Here is a 19,043-nt window from a genome sequence, read left to right on the forward strand (position 1 = left end):
TTTCTTGTCCCCTTTTTCTTATATGAGGGAACTATACTTTTCTGTACCTAAAATACTAGGCATACTTTTAATCATGTGTTACCTTCCTTGACGGTGTTAACCCTATATCACTTGTTCATCTGTCCATACCTTGTGTATGGGTTTTAAGCCTGTGGATTTACAACCAGCAACTACATCAAGCCAATTATCACATAACAAAAACATCACTCTGAACTGCAATGAACACTGATTTCAGACAGCATTACAACTTGCTATTCAGATCCCCAAAACTATAAAAATTTGAAGCACATAAATCTACATTTGACCAAATTATGGCATAAAACATGAGCCCACCACACATGCATTAAATAAATATGAACCCAAAACAATTCATATAATTAACAAAGAAAATCAATGTATTCTAAATTCAGTTTAAAAAATTAATTCATTAAAATTTTTGACCAGTTTTTACTTAACAAATATGAGCCTCCAGTATAGCTACATAGGATTAACATACTGTATACATACAAAAATAAATTCATTTGATAAACAAGGGATTAATCCTTACATTGTTGTCAATGGGGACCTTGCTACCCTGTTTGTAGTAATGCTTTCCTTAAAGTGTAATACGGTATAATGACTAAATTACTATTCTATGAAGTAGTGAATATGTGATAATTTTTAAGGAATTAGGTCATCAAAAATAGTTGTTTGTAGAGTACATTGGGTTAGGAGACCAAAGATGCCTCAGTCATTTACTCTAATGCTATTGAATTACAATCTCCTCAGAAAAAAAAAAAAATTATAGCAAAAAAAAAAAAAAAAAAGTTAGACAAAGGGAGAATATAAACAGAAAGTTTAATGAGCTTTATTAGGGAACTTTAAAAGTACAAAACATCAGTACAGTGGAACGTTGGTATGCGACCTTAATTCATTCCAAAAGGCTGTTCGAGTGATGTTCCATTTGAGTATCGAACAAGTTCCTCCCAACCAATTTTCTGTTTGGTTGGCTGATATCACTTAATGTTTATAGGCCCCATGGTGACTTATTTATACAAATAATACAAAAAACACCAAAAAATGCGAAGAAACTCAAAATAGTTTATAGCGAAGTTTTGGCAAGTTGTATTTGTTTAGTGGAGTGCTGAGCTCTGTTTGAGTAGGGAGCTGTTTGTATACCGAGGTTCCACTTACTAGCATTCAAGGTGATATGCAGAAACTCATGAACTACAGAAGTGCCCATAACATATGTAATGTACAAAATGCTGGAATGTATTATAAGAAAGGGACTTGTTGATCGTCTTAAAAGTAAAAAATTCCTCGTACAACACTTTTAAAGATTCAGAAAAAGAGTCATGATATACAAAGGTCAGAGAGGAAAGTGAGGAATCTGTGCATTGCACATTTCTATACTGTATAAAAGCTTTTGATATATTGTAATGTCACACAGAAGGTCATTTAGTAAACTAAAGAAACAAACTGAGATAAAGGAAAGAATATTAGTATGGATAAAAGAAAACTTGAACATAAATCAGACATTCTACAGAGGATGAAAAAGATCAGTCTCCAAATTATTCTTAACCTGTAACCTAACAACAGGAATAAGCTCCAACAGATTACTGTTTGCAAATGATGTCAAAACAATGAGACTATATCCTGAAGAGATCAGAAGCTAGTTGCAGAATTGTAAAAATGGTCAGTTATTATTATTATCCATAATTTAACCCACGTACAAGCCAAGTTATGAAACTGTGAAACTATGGAAAACAACCAAAAACCTCAGAAAAAGCACAAAAGAAAAACACTTAAGAATAACTACTGCTCCAAACCAGTCCCCCACAGCAGAGAGAATAACACCAGCAGTACAGACTTAAGATCATGAATATAAGTAACAGTCAGGAATCAAGACAAAGATACATTCAAAATACTTGTTACCTCATACATGCAACACAATGTACTCTTCAGTACTCTACACTTACGGAGCCATCACCTGGTCAAACACTAAGTACAACAGGAAAATCAAAGAGGGCATCCAGACATGTGACTGACTGAAGGAAAATGAGCTATGAAAAAAGAAGGCAGGATCAAAGCCTTTATCTCTGGTAGATAAAAGAAAATGAATGATAAATTAGTCATGTGCAACATCTGGGTATCTTTACTATGTAGACATTTTTGTCATATGTTGCACATGTCTAATTTATCATCTTGTTGGTATTGTACACCACTGATTTTTTATTTTATTTATTAACACACCGGCCGATTCCCACCACCGATATACAAGGAAAAAGAATGCATATGATTAAGATACAGATGGTGTAGACAAGGATAAGGTCCTTTCTATGAATGAAGCAAGAACGAGACAGAGTAGGTGAAAATTATACAACCAAATGAGCCGTAGGTATATTAGAATAAATTTTGCAAACATAAATGATAAACAAGTGAATGAATGAAACTATGAGAGCAAGAGATAAAATATATTATTTTACATACCCCCCACACCCACATAACACCCCCCCACACACACACCTACACACACAGTGGAGACAGGATCCATACATAGCTTCAAGCAGAGGTATGATAAAGCTCACGGTTCAGGGAGTGAGACCTAGTAGCGACCAGTGAAGAGGCGGGGCCAGGAGCTTGAACTCGACCCCTGCAACCTCAACTAGGTGAGTACACACACACACACACACACACACACACACACATACATACATACATACATACATACATACATATGGAAGATGGCAAATGTAGTCCCAATTTTTAAAAAGGGAGACAGACATGAGGCACTAAACTACAGACCTGTATCACTAATGTGTATAGTATGCAAGGTCATGGAGAAGATCATCAGGAGAGTGGTGGAGCACCTGGAAAGAAACAAGTGTATAATTGACAACCAGCATGGTTTCAGGGAGGGAAAATCCTGTGTCACAAACCTACTAGAGTTTTATGACAAGGTGACAGAAGTAAGACAAGAGAGAGAGAGGGGTGGATCGACTGCATTTTTTTGGACTGCAAGAAAGCCTTCGACACAGTTCCTCACAAGAGGTTACTGCAAAAGCTAGAGGATCAGGCACACATAACAGGAAAGGCACTGCAATGGATCAGAGAATACCTGACAGGGAGGCAACAACGAGTCATGGTACGCGACGAGGTGTCAGAGTGGGCACCTGTGACAAACGGGGTTCCACAGGGGTCAGTCCTAGGACCTGTGCCGTTCTTGGTATATGTGAACGACATAACGGAAGGGATAGACTCAGAAGTGTCCTTGTTTGCGGACGATGTGAAGTTAATGAGAAGAATCAAATCGGACGAGGATCAGGCAGGACTACAAAGAGACCTGGACAGGCTACAAGCCTGGTCCAGCAACTGGCTCCTTGAGTTTAACCCTGCCAAATGCAAAGTCATGAAGATTGGGGAAGGGCAAAGAAGACCGCAGACACAATATAGTTTAGATGGCCAAAGTCTGCAAACCTCACTCAAGGAAAAAGATTTGGGGGTGAGTATAACACCGAGCATATCTCCCGAGGCGCACATCAATCAGATAACTGCTGCAGCATACGGGCGCCTGGCAAACCTACGGATAGCGTTCCGATACCTCAGTAAGGATTCATTCAAGACTCTGTATACCATCTATGTCAGGCCCATACTGGAGTATGCAGCACCAGTTTGGAATCCACACCAAGTCAAGCACGTCAAGAAATTAGAGAAAGTGCAAAGGTTTGCAACAAGACTAGTCCCAGAGCTACGGGGATTGCCCTACGAAGAAAGGCTGAGGGCAATCGGCCTGATGACACTGGAGGCAAGAAGGGTCAGGGGAGACATGATAACGACATATAAAATACTGTGCGGAATAGACGAGGTGGACAAAGACGGGATGTTCCAGAGATGGGACACAGACACAAGAGGTCACAATTGGAAGTTGAAGACTCGGATGAATCAAAGGGATGTTAGGAAGTATTTCTTCAGTCATAGAGTAGTCAAGCCATGGAATAGCCTAGAAAGTGAAGTAGTGGAGGCGGGAACCATACATAGTTTTAAGGCGAGGTATGATAAAGCTCATGGAGCAGGGAGAGAGAGGACCTAGTAGCAATCAGCAAAGAGGCAGGGCCAGGAGCTGTGACTTGACCCCTGCAATCACAAATAGGTGAGTACAACAGGCCTAGTGTCTAATCGACATGTGCCTAGGACAAAATGGTAACTAACACACACACACACACACACACACACACACACACACACACACACACACACACACACACACACACACACACACACACACACACACACACACACACACACACGACGGAAGGAATAGACTCTGAGGTGTCCCTGTTTGCAGATGACGTGAAGTTGATGAGAAGAATTCACTCGATCGAAGACCAGGCAGAACTACAAAGGGATCTGGACAGGCTGCAGACCTGGTCCAGCAATTGGCTCCTGGAGTTCAATCCCACCAAGTGCAAAGTCATGAAGATTGGGGAAGGGCAAAGAAGGCCGCAGACGGAGTACAGTCTAGGGGGTCAGAGACTACAAACCTCACTCAAGGAAAAAGATCTTGGGGTGAGTATAACACCAGGCACATCTCCTGAAGCGCACATCAACCAAATAACTGCTGCAGCATATGGGCGCCTAGCAAACCTCAGAACAGCATTCCAACATCTTAATAAGGAATCATTCAGGACCCTGTACACCGTGTATGTTAGGCCCATATTGGAGTATGCGGCACCAGTTTGGAACCCACACCTAGCCAAGCACGTGAAGAAACTAGAGAAAGTGCAAAGGTTTGCAACAAGACTAGTCCCAGAGCTAAGAGGTATGTCCTACGAGGAGAGGTTAAGGGAAATCAACCTGACGACACTGGAGGACAGGAGAGATAGGGGGGACATGATAACGACATACAAAATACTGAGAGGAATTGACAAGGTGGACAAAGACAGGATGTTCCAGAGATTGGACACAGTAACAAGGGGACACAGTTGGAAGCTGAAGACACAGATGAATCACAGGGATGTTAGGAAGTATTTCTTCAGCCACAGAGTAGTCAGTAAGTGGAATAGTTTGGGAAGCGATGTAGTGGAGGCAGGATCCATACATAGCTTTAAGCAGAGGTATGATAAAGCTCACGGCTCAGGGAGAGTGACCTAGTAGCGATCAGTGAAGAGGCGGGGCCATGAGCTCGGACTCGACCCCCGCAACCTCAACTAGGTGAGTACACACACACACACACACACACACACACACACACACACACACACACACACACACACACACACACACACACACACACACACACACACACACACACACACACACCTACACACACCTACACACACCTACACACACACCTACACACACACCTACACACACACCTACACACACACCTACACACACACCTACACACACACCTACACACACACATACCTACACAAACACATACCTACACACACACATACCTACCCACACACACCCCTACCCACACACACCCCTACACACACACACCCCTACACGCACACACCCCTACACGCACACGCCCCTACACACACACACACACACACACACACACACACACACCCCTACACACACACCCCTACACACACACACCCCTACACACACACACCCCTACACACACACACCCCTACACACACACACACCCCTACACACACACACCCCTACACACACACACCCCTACACACACACACCCCTACACACACACACCCCTACACACACACACCCCTACACACACACACCCCTACACACACACACCCCTACACACACACACCCCTACACACACACACACCTACACACACACACACCCCTACACACACACACACCCCTACACACACACACCCCTACACACACACACCCCTACACACACACACCCCTACACACACACACCCCTACACACACACACACCCCTACACACACACACACCCCTACACACACACACCCCTACACACACACACCCCTACACACACACACCCCTACACACACACACACACCCCTACACACACACACACCCCTACACACACACACCCCTACACACACACACACCTACACACACACACACCCCTACACACACACACCCCTACACACACACACCCCTACACACACACACCCCTACACACACACACCCCTACACACACACACACCCCTACACACACACACCCCTACACACACACACCCCTACACACACACACCCCTACACACACACACACCCCTACACACACACACCCCTACACACACACACCCCTACACACACACACCCCTACACACACACACACCCCTACACACACACACACCCCTACACACACACACCCCTACACACACACACCCCTACACACACACACCCCTACACACACACACCCCTACACACACACACCTACACACACACACCTACACACACACACCTACACACACACACCTACACACACACACCTACACACACACACACACCTACACACACACACCTACACACACACACCTACACACACACACCTACACACACACACCTACACACACACACCTACACACACACCACACACACACACCACACACACACACACACATACACACATACACACACCTACACACACACACACACCTACACACACACACACACCTACACACACACACCTACACACCCACCTACACACATACACACACCTAGACACACACACACACACCTACACACATACACACACCTACACACACACACCTACACACACACACACACCTACACACACACACACACCTACACACACCTACACACACACACACACCTACACACACACCTACACACCTACACACACACACACACCTACACACACACACACACCTACACACACACACACACCTACACACACACACACCTACACACACACACACACACACACCTACACACACACACACACACACATATTGTGCTGTGTGTGTACTCACAAATAGGCAAGTACACACACATTAAGGAATCTTTCAAGACTGTACACTGTGTATGTTGGGCCCATACCAGGGTATGCAGCACTCAGTTTGGAATCACACCTGGTCAAGCACATCAAGAAATTAGAGAAAGTGCAAAGTTTGCAAGAAGACTAGTTCCAGAGTTAAGGAGAATATCCTAGGAAGAAAGGTTAAGGGAAATTGGCCTGACGACACTGGTGGACAGGAGAGTTAAGGGAGACGTGATAACGACATACATAATTACTTTTTTAATCCTTTCTGGCAAAGAGTCGTGTAGTTTCTGGAAATAAGTCAGAGCCACATATATCATAAAAATTTCAAGACGTCCACACTCTTTAAGGTGCTAGAGATTTAGTGCTCTGCCACTTTGGATTTCAACACCTAAGCATTTTTGGTCTGGGCTGTTTCGTGGCCACACTAAAACAGGGATTTCATTATGTCTTGACCAATGTTTGACCGTTTTGCTGTAATGGCATAGGGCTCCATTGCCCATCAAGGTGCTTGTCATGAATATGATAATGAGTGAGAAGTTTGTCATGAAAAATTTGTAAGTAGTTCTTCCAATTCGTCAGGAAATAAATACTATCACAACTACCAATACCACTGAAAAAAAAAAAAAACATGATGTTTGCAGGTTATTTGACCATCCTGATTGTGAAGCAGGGGTCAAAACATGAGCCATGAACCCTCTTTGAGACATTCCTGATGACACAGTTAATTCATAACTAAACATGATGTTCCTCCAATCATCTTTGGTCTAACCCATGTACATTCTCTCAGTGAAAAGGGGAGTTTCTTGGCAGCCCAGCAGTGTTTGTATCTGCACGGCCACTTCTCCGAGGACCTCAGGATGTTTATTCTTTAAATCTTAAACAGTAATTTTAAAGTTTAGCATATCTTTCCTCTCCAGAAGAGTGTCAGTACATGGAGTGGTCTTCTGAGGCCTCCCAGACCCCTTCTTCCTAATGGGTGTGGTGTCATGGGGCAGGGTGCATCTCAGCCTTTCTTCAGTATCCTTCACAGGGACTCCTTTGTCTAGGAGAAAGATGATATAAACTTTTTCCAAGCAAATCATCTCCTAACCCATTATTATCAACAGTAACTGCTGTAAATGGCAACAAATGTAGACAATTGTGCATAGAAAAATAGGTGAATGGCAAGTGTGACAACTCCTCCCTCTTACATGATCTGTAGGTAACTGAGGTCTCTTCATTTCTGTCTCATGTTTATCCAAGTCGTGGAATGCCAGATATCTGAATATATCTTTCTTATTTGTTTTCCTTACCTGGCTAGAAACCAGTTGAAAAGTTTGAGTTTTGTGGCAAAGATGTCTGTTTTTATAATGTGATATATTCAGACAACAACAACATACTGCATTAAAAGTTGGTAGTACAGTAGAATCTAACACCATTTTGACTTCTAGGAAGAAGAAATAAGACGAGAGTGGTACCAGATGCGGGCAGAAGAAAGACTAAGAGCAGAAGGACGGTTGGTAGATGGTGAACCAGCACCTGCAGATATACTGGCTCAGGTAGGATACCACATTTTTAGTGTAAATAGTAGAGAAAAATGTTTATATATTTAAACTCCATTATCAGTCTTCATTAAGATGGAATTGACCATTTCGGTGAGTATAAGATGAATTATCACCTGTAGATGAACCTTTAGCAAAATTTAAGGGAATTTGTTCAGTAAGACAAAACCAAGTCCAAGATGAATATAAACAGTACAGTGGACCCCCGCATAACGATCACCTCCAAATGCGACCAATTATGTAAGTGTATTTATGTAAGTGCGTTTGTACGTGTATGTTTTGGGTCTGAAATTGACTAATCTACTTCACAATATTCCTTATGGGAAAAAATTCGGTCAGTACTGGCACTTGAACATACTACTGGAATGAAAAAAAGTTCGTTAACCGGGGGTCCACTGTATTTGATATGTTATGAGAGTTTGACTGATAGGTAGGTAGGGAGGAGGGGAGGTAATCTTGCAGTTCTGTTTACTCTAGTAAATTGGTCCTTTCTCCTAGTTACTCCTGGGGGAGGGAAAGGTGAGTCAGGTAGAGAGCTGAACTCTCACCTGAGTGTCCATGGTTGTCAGTTAAAATGATAAGCAATTAAATATTAACATGTTACTTTTTATGTCACCATGGTTGTTTAACCCTTTCAGGGTTTCGGCCGTACTAGTACGGCTTACGCACCAGGGTTTTTGACGTACTATTACGCCTAAATTTTAGCGCCCTCAAATCTAGCGAGAGAAAGCTGGTAGGCCTACATATGAAAGAATGGGTCTATGTGGTCAGTGTGCGCAGTATAAAAAAATCCTGCAGCACACAGTGCGTAATGAGAAAAAAAAAACTTTGTGTTTTTGGATTAAAACAGCGGATTTGCACTGTATTTTCGTATGGTATTTATTGTTGTATTCTAGTTTTCCTGGTCTCATTTTATAGAATGGAAGACATATTACAGAAATTGAGATGATTTTGACTGGTTTTACAATGAAAAGTACCTTGAAATTGAGCTCAAAGTAGCAGAAATGTTCGATTTTTACCAGGGTTTAAAAGTAAACAAATCATGCTATGCATCCAATACACGTCAACTGGTGGGTCTAATATTCTTTCACAAGTGCGCTGATATTACTTATACAATTTCTACACTAATGCAGTAGTCTGCATAACAGTAAATCTTCTATTATTTGTGAAAACAAAAATTCAAAGTGGAAAGCAAAAGAATGTAAGAGGGGAGTAGGGATGTGACTAATGAACAGAGGAAATGTTATTTTAGTGCCAGGAATGTCTTTCTTGTTTATTCTGGACCCTATTCGGAAATTGGCATCTTTTGAAATTTGTGTGAAATTGGCAAAATTGCTAAATTCTGACCACTGTATTGGATAGTTGAAATCAGCAAATGGGTGGTTTCTTGTACTCATTCGATAGAAAAAATGGAGTTCTAGTGAAATAGTTATGATTTTTGTCGACTAGTACAATGGAATTGTCCGAAAATAGGGCTCAAAGTGGGCAAAATTGCCGATGCGTAAACATCGTTGAGATGCTAACTTTGCAAGAGCATAATTCTGTAAGTTTTCCATCAAATTTCATACTTTTGGTGTCATTATGATCAGGAAAAGATTCTCTATCTTTTCATAAGAAATAATAATTTTTTTTTTTTTGTTTAAATTTGGGCGACCCTGAGAACAAGTCTCTGAGAGGGCCTGGCGACCCTGAAAGGGTTAACATATTTATATACCGGGTTGTAAAAGAAATAAATGCTAGGGTGTTGGGGAGAGGAATGGGATTAAAATATGTGGAATCTAGTACAAAATAGTTGTCACAGTTACTTTTTCCTGATGATACTATGCTTTTGGAAAATTCTGAAGAGTAGTTGGAAAGGTTAGTGGATAAGTTTGGGAGGGTGAGTAGAGGGAAGTTGAAAGCAAACATAGATAAGAGTAAGGTGATGAGGGTATCAAACGAGTTAGGTAAGGAAAAACTGGATATCAAATTGGAGGGAGTATGAAGGAAGTGAATGCGTAAAGATATTTGGGAATGGATGTGTCAGCGGATTGGTATATGAAAGATGAGGTAAACCATGGAATTGATGAAGGGGAAAAAGGTTGGTGGTGCCTTGAGATATCTGCAGAGACAAAGAACCTTATCATTGGAGGCAAAGAGGGGAATGTACGAGTTCATAGGGGTACCAACACTTTTATGGGTTTGAAGCATGGGGTGTGAATCTTGCAGTGTGAAGGAGGCTGGAGGCAGTGGAGATGTTGTGTCTAAGGGCAATTTGTGGCATAAATATGCAGAAAATTTGTAATTTGGAGATAAAGAGGAGGTGCAGTGTTATTAAAAGTATTATCCAGAGGGCTGAGGAGAGATTGTTGAGGTGGTTTGGTCATTTAGTGAGGATGGAGCAAAATAGAATGACTTGGAGGGTGTATAAATACATGTGTATAGTGGATGGGAGGGGTAGGAGTCATCCTAGGAAAGGATGGAGGGAGTGGGTAAAGGAGGTATTGTATGCAAGGGGCTTGGACATACAGCAGGCATGTGGAAGCAAGTTAGATAGGAGTGAGTGGAGACTAGTGGTTTTTGGTACTTGATGGAGTGTGAGAAAGGTAATATTTCGTGAAGGGATTCAGGGAAACTGGTTAACTGAACATGAGTCTTGGAGGTAGAAAGTACAGTGCCTGCACTCTAATGGAGGGGTTTGGGGTACTTGCTGTTTAGAGGGACATCTAAACTGTCGAATCTGTGTGCCTCTGGTAAGACAGTGATAGCGTGAATGATGGTGAAAGAGTTGGTTTTTCGAGTTACCCCTCTCAGTGAGAGATGGTTAGCATGTTAAAAAAAAAAAAGTTACTTTGTTCTACATTTACATGTAATTTTGAAATAAATGGAATTCCAACATAATTGCTTTCTAATTAAAATGTGTAGTAATTCTAAATTTATTGTGCAATTATAGAACAAGAGAGCATGTGTGTGAATACTGGAAAAATATATCCAAGGGCTGAGAAATGGTAAGATGTTAACTGATGGTAGGTGGCCAGCAAGCTATCCTGGCTCAATATAAATTAAAAATAGTTTTATTTTGCTCTAATATGCTCAATTCTACATGTACTTCCTCCAAATTCTTATCTCCCACATTATGCTTAAATAATATATAAAATTTCAACATCACTTGTACCAAAAGACTTGGAAGAGGTAATATTGTGTGGCTACCCAGCCTGAAGCACATTCACCTCAGTTGTACATTACACTGTAATTACAAATTCCCATGCTTTCTTCAGTAATAGCTGTACTCATGATGTAATGGTCCATCAGAAACTGTGTGGAAGAATGTGAGGACAATAAAGGTGTGTCCAATATTGTGTTGTAAAAAATTGTAATGTGTCAGTACTTAACACTGAGGCCAGCTGAGGGTGTCATATTTAAACAAATGATCCCTTACTTTATGGCATAATTCCATAAAAACACAATTTCTACAACTTCTATCCAGAAGTGATCTGTATCAGACCAGTTTTAGGATACACATGTACTGTGTTAATTTCCAGCCTAAACTAGTATTCATTGTATGAAGCATTATGCTTAGGTTGCACATCCTCCTGTCTTCTACTGTGATATACTTTGCTCAAGGTAGATTTCCAGAATAGTAAGTACTGTACTGCTAAGGTGGAAGACAGCAACCATCCATGGAGGTACTGCCATCCTTTCATATAAGTGTGAAATGGAAACCTGTTAAATGTTTTATACTTTGGCACAAATACCAGTCTTTTTTTTTTTCTCTCTCTCTCTCCTTCTCTTGGACATGTAAGATGACAGGCAAATATTACAAACCTCTAATGATATTCAGCATACACTTATCAAAGTTTAAATTCATGGTATTTCTTATTAATGAAGTTCTTATTCCTATAATATTTGCCTTTAAATTTAGGAGTCCTGGTCTGAGATCAGACCTCATGGGTAAGGATCTTTGTACCAATTAACAGTCCTTAGATATATTTTGTGTACATGTACTCCTTTTTTACATTTTGTAATGAAAGTTTTGCTGTATATTTATACCAGAATTTTGGTTGTACCAGTCTGCCATTGGCCCTGACAATTTTCTCATGCTGTTCTAATGTATATATTTCTTCTATGTACATGTACAGTAATGAAAAAATCAGGGAATTGTTAGTTTGTCTGTTTTACTAAACAGTTCTTGAGCCTATGGGGTTAATTTTTAATTAGTCTTGTCTCTTCTTATTTGTATAAGACAAATATAGTTGTGTATATATGGTCAAAAATTGACGGAGAAATATTTGAAAGTTGTTGACGTGCTCTGTCATGTGGCTCAAAATCACTTGACTATTCATCTGTATCATAGATAAATTATCTAAGTGTACAGTACAGTATAATTATATCTTTACAGAATATGTTCTATGTTTATTTTAACAATTTAATATTTTAATTTATTTCAGGTTGCAGTTTTGGCAGACTCTGACTTGTGTGATGAAGATACTGATGCCCAGGAATGTGTTCAGGCTGATGGCTTGGAAACAGAAGGGGACGGTGGGGCATTTACAGAGGGGGAAGGGTTCACTGAGGGTGAAGGTGGATTTGAAGGGGATGTTGATACACACGTACATGGTCAGGCTGAGACTGCTGTGCACCACATAGTTGAGGATGTGACACTGCAGGTGGTCACTAAGCAAGAGCCTCAGTCTGGTGCAGAGATGTAGGAAAATCATTTGCTATGATGTATAATAAGTAAAAAAGGTAAAAGATTGTAGAAGGATCAAGATCAAGTAAGGTATACAAGACTTATTATGCAGTACAACACCATTATGTTGGACTGGTCAGGGCCTAGATCATTCTCTGTGACATTTCCACTCCTTTAGAGGGCAGACACTGTCCTTCCCACCTTCAGGAATCAAATCCAACTGACTGTTTTCTCTAAACCCCTTCATAAGTTACCTTGTTCACACTTCAATACTTACCATGATATGGAGGCGTGAAGTTGACAAAAAAGGGACACCATGTGGCAACATCGCCGACTGCCGTCACCCGGTATTCTTTTATTTACTTTATGTACTAATTTCTATTATTTTTTAATTTTTCTTTTTCCAAGTAACTTTTATGGCCTGTGAGACCAGTATGATCAGTATTTTGTAAGTTATTTCTTTTTCAATACTACACAATAAGGGCATAAACACTGTTGTCATTGTTTTGTTTACAAAAAATATTTACACAAACAAACGATATGAAATGTTGTTTATTACTATTTTTCTATATTTTATATACACATATACAGTCCTGTCTAAGGGCAATGTGTGGTGTAAATATTATGCAGAAAATTCGGAGTGTGGAAATTAGGAGAAGATGTGGAGTTAATAAAAGCATTAGTCAGAGGGCAGAAGAGGGGTTGTTGAGGTGGTTTGGTCATTTAGAGAGAATGGATCAAAGTAGAATGACATGGAAAGCATATAAATCTATAGGGGAAGGAAGGAGGGGTAGGGGTCGTCCTCGAAAGGGTTGGAAAGAGGGGGTAAAGGAGGTTTTGTGGGCAAGGGGCTTGGACTTCCAGCAAGCGTGCATGAGCGTGTTAGATAGGAGTGAATGGAGATGAATGATACTTGGGACCTGACGATCTGTTGGAGTGTGAGCAGGGTAATATTTAGTGAAGGGATTCAGGGAAACCGGTTATTTTCATATAGTCGGACTTGAGTTCTGGAAATGGGAAGTACAGTGCCTGCACTTTAAAGGAGGGGTTTGGGATATTGGCAGTTTGGAGGGATATGTTGTGTATCTTTATATGTATATGCTTCTAAACTGTTGTATTCTGAGCACCTCTGCAAAAGCAGTGATAATGTGTGAGTGTGGTGAAAGTGTTGAATGATGATGAAAGTATTTTCTTTTTTGGGATTTTCTTTCTTTTTTGGGTCACCCTGCCTCGGTGGGAGACGGCCGACTTGTTGAAAAAAAAAAAAAATACAGTCACAGAGAATGTTTCTAGAAGTTCTGCAGCCTGTGGAAGTCTTTGAAACATGGTGTCATGCACAGTGGCGTTTTACATTCCTCACACATAAAACGAGTGTCTCTGCGTTGTTGTGGGCATTTTCTTGTATGTGCACAGACGTAACACCTCTTCTGAGCTTTTTTCTTGAAAGCAGTAGCAGGCAGTTTTACCAGGAAGTGATCACCATGCTTCAAACAAGAAGGAAGTTGTTGAAAATTTGGTGGGCGGTCTATTGCAGGTGTTGTTCCTTGAATACTATTTGTCTGATGACAGACAAACAGAATTTGCCGTATGGTGGTTTGTTTCTGGTCCTCATCTTATACATATTATAAGCATTCAGCATGGAAATGTCCAGAAGATGGAAAAGGTTTTATGTACCACTTATAACTCTTGCGAACACAATCTACATGTCACATTTGTCCACTGAACGCATATTGAAGGTGTAATCAGTCACAGCTGCAGGTTTTAGAATGGGTTCATTGCTCTCTCTATGCTGCCTGCCAGTGTCTGCCATTTCATTAGGGTGAACTGATGACAATAGTGTGACATCTTGTTTGTCATGCCACCGAAATGCCATGATGTCATTGGCAGCAAACGCCTGCACCTCACCTCTACGAGTGCCAGTGTCAAACCTGGGCATATGTTTCCGATTTGCACGCATCTGTCATGTTCACTCGCAAAAAATCACTGAGTAAGGGGCTTGTGTACCAGTATCTGTATATAATATATGCCCCTTACCAAGGTATGGTTCTATCATTCTTCTAACCACATCACCAGAGATGCCCAATAACTTCCTGGTATTTTGCAATGTATAACTTCCAGTGTATCCAGTAATATCCAATACCAGACCACTGTAACAATCACAAAGTAGAAACAACTTTATACCAAAGTGTTTCCTCTTGCTTGGTATGTACTGCTTGAAAGAGAGTCTTCCTTTGAACAGAATCAAAGACTTGTCAATTACAAGCTTCCTGAAGGGATAAAAATACATATTGAATTCCTCTTTCAGATACACAAACACATGCCTAATCTTATATAACCTGTCGTTTCTGTCAGGCCTGGTTTTGTCTGTGAAGTGAAGTATACGTAACATTAGCACAAATCGATTCACTGGCATTATATCACTGAAACCTGGGGTTGCAATCAGGCGGTCTGTTGACCAGTATGATTTCACACTGTGCTTATACACATGTGGCATAAGCATTATTGTGGCAAAGAAACGATACATCTCGGCCACAGTTGTCTCCTTCCACTGGTGTAGACGTGATTTTGGTGAAAGTATTGTTTGCCATGGTGTACTCGTAGTATGTGTTGCTTTCCATGACAATACTTTCCATCAGGGGTTCGTCAAAGAATAACTTGAAACATTCCAGTTCACTGGCATTGTTCCTAAGTGTACAGGATGGCTGTATTCCACTTTGGCTGTCATCAAACTGGTGGGAATTTGGAAAATTGACATCTTCCTGCCAATCCCAGGTGCGGTCTGCTGGTGGGTACTGGACAATGACAGGTGGTTGTGGTTGTGGAGGCTGGTGTGGTGGGTGGGTGGGGGATGGTGGCCTTTGTTGTAGATCAGCTGAGGCAGCGGCGTGGTGGCAGCATGGCCCACTGCTGGTGCCTCACGCCCGGCACCACCACCACCATGCACATTTTCCATCCTAATTGCAACACTATCATCGTCATTTTCACTGTCAGTTCCTGTTGTACAACCACGGGATGTACTCTGAGATGTACTCCTTCCCCTTGGAATAGCATATGACACACTACCAGAGCGCATACGTCGTCGTATATACTGACGCTTCACTGGGGAATATTGCACTTCGCTATCACTACTGGAACTAGTTTGAAGAGCTTGTAGTTCATAATCACTATCACTGTCATCACAAATGCTCACATCTGAGTCTGGGATTTGGGAAAATAGGAGTTTCCTCTTTGATTCTGGTACAACTGAGCGTGAGCAAGACGGCCCAGCAGCAGAGGTGGAAGGCTGAGGGTCGTCTGGGTTTTCCTCACTATTACCGATATTATGGGCATTAGTTTTGGTCAAAACTTCACCAAAACCTTGAAACTTATCTTCACTGGCACTTCCATCTGTCAGTGGGGAACAAAAGTGTCCCAATTCGCCGAGGAGTGAGGAACTACTTACCGTGAGGCATGGTGGACATTGTTTACTAAGATGGCGTTCCCACAATGCACCACTGGGTCCCAGATTTTTTTTCCTACTGCACACACCCACCACACAGACCCATTCTCTCACATCTAGACCTACCAGCCTTTTCCCGCGAGATTTGACGGCGCTAGAATTTATGCGTACTAGTACGTCAAAAAACCCTGCGCGTAAGCCGTAGTAGTACGGCCGAAACCCTGAAAGGGTTAAAGGATTCTTTACATTGCTGAAGAATATTTTGATGTTTCCAAATCTTACATATGCTGCTGATGACATAATATGCAATAAATGGTTTGTGTATTTCTAGCACTATGCTTGTTGTTTATACCCCAGGTCCTTTTCACTCTGATATTTACAGCTTCTCTATATCCATGCTGTACTCAATCCTGTCTACTCTCACCTTCTGTTCATATGACCTTGCATTTGTTCAGACTGAATTTGAGAAGTCACCTGTTTGGAAAAAATACACAAAAACACAATGCAATCCTTTATTGGTAGTGTAAATAATAAATAGCATTATACTACATGTCTTTTTTTTTTTTGTATTGTTATTTTATATCATTCATGTCAAGTCACCTGTTTAACCATATGCATAGTGTCTCTAACATGTATACTGTCAAAACTCCTGGAGGAAAGAGAAAGAAAAGAATATTAAAGCACTTGGAGAAAAGGGGATTTAAAAAAAAATAGGGCTGGAAGGTTTAGTGATTGGTTTTGATTATAATAATAATCAGGGCTGGAAAATCCAGTCTTACAAATCTGCTGGAGTTCTACAGTCACAGAGATAAAACAAGAAAGAGGGCTGCATCTTCTTGGACTCCAGGAAAGCATTTAATAAGAAGCACACTAGAGATAGGAGAGGAGAGGACAGTGATAAACTTCTGAAAGACCTCAACAGACTATGCATATGGTTAAACAGGTGACTTGACTTTTTTTTTTTTTTTTTTTTTTTTTTTTTTTAAATGTCAAGTCACCTGTTTAACCATATGCATAGTCTGTTGAGGTCTTTCAGAAGTTTATCACTGTCCTCTCCTCTCCTATCTCTAGTGTGCTTCTTATTAAATGCTTTCCTGGAGTCCAAGAAGATGCAGCCCTCTTTCTTGTTTTATCTCTGTGACTAGAACTCCAGCAGATTTGTAAGACTGGATTTTCCAGCCCTGATTATTATTATAATCAAAACTAATCACTAAACCTTCCAGCCCTATTTTTTTTAAATCCCCTTTTCTCCAAGTGCTTTAATATTTTTTTCTTTCTCTTTCCTCCAGGAGTTTTGACAGTATACATGTTAGACATATTGGCATATAGTTCAGTGCCTGTTGTCTTCCCCTTTTCTGGAAGTTGTCCTGATTGGAGAGATTAGTTGTATACCTCTGTTATTGGGTTATAAAGTGTCTACTGTTTCTCCCAGCACCAATGGAAATATGTTATCGGGTCACATTGCTGTTTATATCACACTTGGTAGTTTTCCTTTTCTTTTAACACCAGCTCTCCTACTGAGGTAGGGTGACCCTAAAAAAAAAAAAAAAAACCAACATACTCACCATCATTCACTGTATAATTAACTGTCTTGCCAGAGGTGTGTTTATTATAGTTCAGATGCCCTTCTAGACTGCAATATCCCCACCCTCCTTGTTGATGGTAATAAATTGAGCTTAGTGGGGTTTCTATCATCACTTCACTTTTATCACACTTACGCTTGCTAGTACACCTATTGATCTGATTGAACTACATATGTCACCCTCTGTCAATGTCCCATTCTCTTTCATCAGCATTATCACCTGGTTCTTCATAATTGTCTTTTTATTTCTTAAGTGACTGGAGAATAACTTTCCATTTTGAATCTTTGTTATATCATTTTCAAATTATGTCAGCTTCCCTTCTTATTGTTGTGTATTTGTTTCTGGCTCTTCTGCTTGTTTTCTAATTTTCTACAATTTGATTTCCTCTGTTTCTTCCAAGCTCTCTTACTCCTTTCCCTGGCACTCTTAATTCCTGATTGAACCAACAGCTTCCTTTGTTTTTCTTGTTTACTTTTCTTCATTCCTTCGTTTTCTTTTGCCTCTTGGCACTTTGACTAATACCTTCATCCTTTCTATACAGTTTTGTCCTCCAGGTTCATTTCCTGCACTAGGTCATCAGTCACATTGAAAGAGTGCAGGAGATGCATGCAGCTCATGAATAATGGCTTGGTCATGTCAGCTACACCCATTAGAAACCCTGTTTTTTCATGAAGACAAGAGCCATAAATGGTGCAGATAAATTAATCATCTGGTAGATCTGTATAACAATTTTGCATACCATCATCACTTTAATTTTATTTCAGCCTTCATTTCCAATTCTGTAAACTTCTTAGCATTTATTAGGTAACACCCTCACTTTTGTAAAACTTTTCCCCTTATCAGTCATGATTAATTAATTACTAAAACAGTTAAATA

General features: G+C 40.7%; 1 protein-coding gene and 1 long non-coding RNA gene across 10 annotated transcripts in view; one reads left to right on the forward strand and one right to left on the reverse strand.

Annotated features, from left to right (window-relative positions):
* LOC128702226 (protein tramtrack, beta isoform) overlaps window positions 1-19,043 on the forward strand; it is a 96,634-nt gene that overhangs the window by 75,167 nt on the left and 2,424 nt on the right. For 6 of the 9 annotated variants that reach the window (XM_070102886.1, XM_070102881.1, XM_070102887.1 and 3 more), the window contains 2 exons: window positions 8,366-8,473; window positions 12,904-17,403. In XM_070102886.1, the coding sequence (XP_069958987.1) occupies window positions 8,366-8,473; window positions 12,904-13,164 (369 nt within the window). In that variant the 3' untranslated portion in view covers window positions 13,165-17,403. Of the gene's footprint in view, window positions 1-7,852; window positions 8,137-8,365; window positions 8,474-12,903; window positions 17,404-19,043 lie in introns of those variants that run through there. The other 3 variants (XR_011394349.1, XR_011394350.1, XM_070102883.1) reach the window with 3 other exon arrangements.
* On the reverse strand, window positions 17,096-17,740 carry LOC138855165 (uncharacterized). The gene is made up of 2 exons (XR_011394351.1): window positions 17,583-17,740; window positions 17,096-17,184 (listed from the first exon to the last, which is right to left on the reverse strand). It is a non-coding gene; the product is annotated as an uncharacterized lncRNA (long non-coding RNA).

Source organism: Cherax quadricarinatus, chromosome 83 (assembly GCF_038502225.1).
Source record: "Cherax quadricarinatus isolate ZL_2023a chromosome 83, ASM3850222v1, whole genome shotgun sequence".
In the NCBI taxonomy this organism is placed as follows: domain Eukaryota; kingdom Metazoa; phylum Arthropoda; class Malacostraca; order Decapoda; family Parastacidae; genus Cherax; species Cherax quadricarinatus.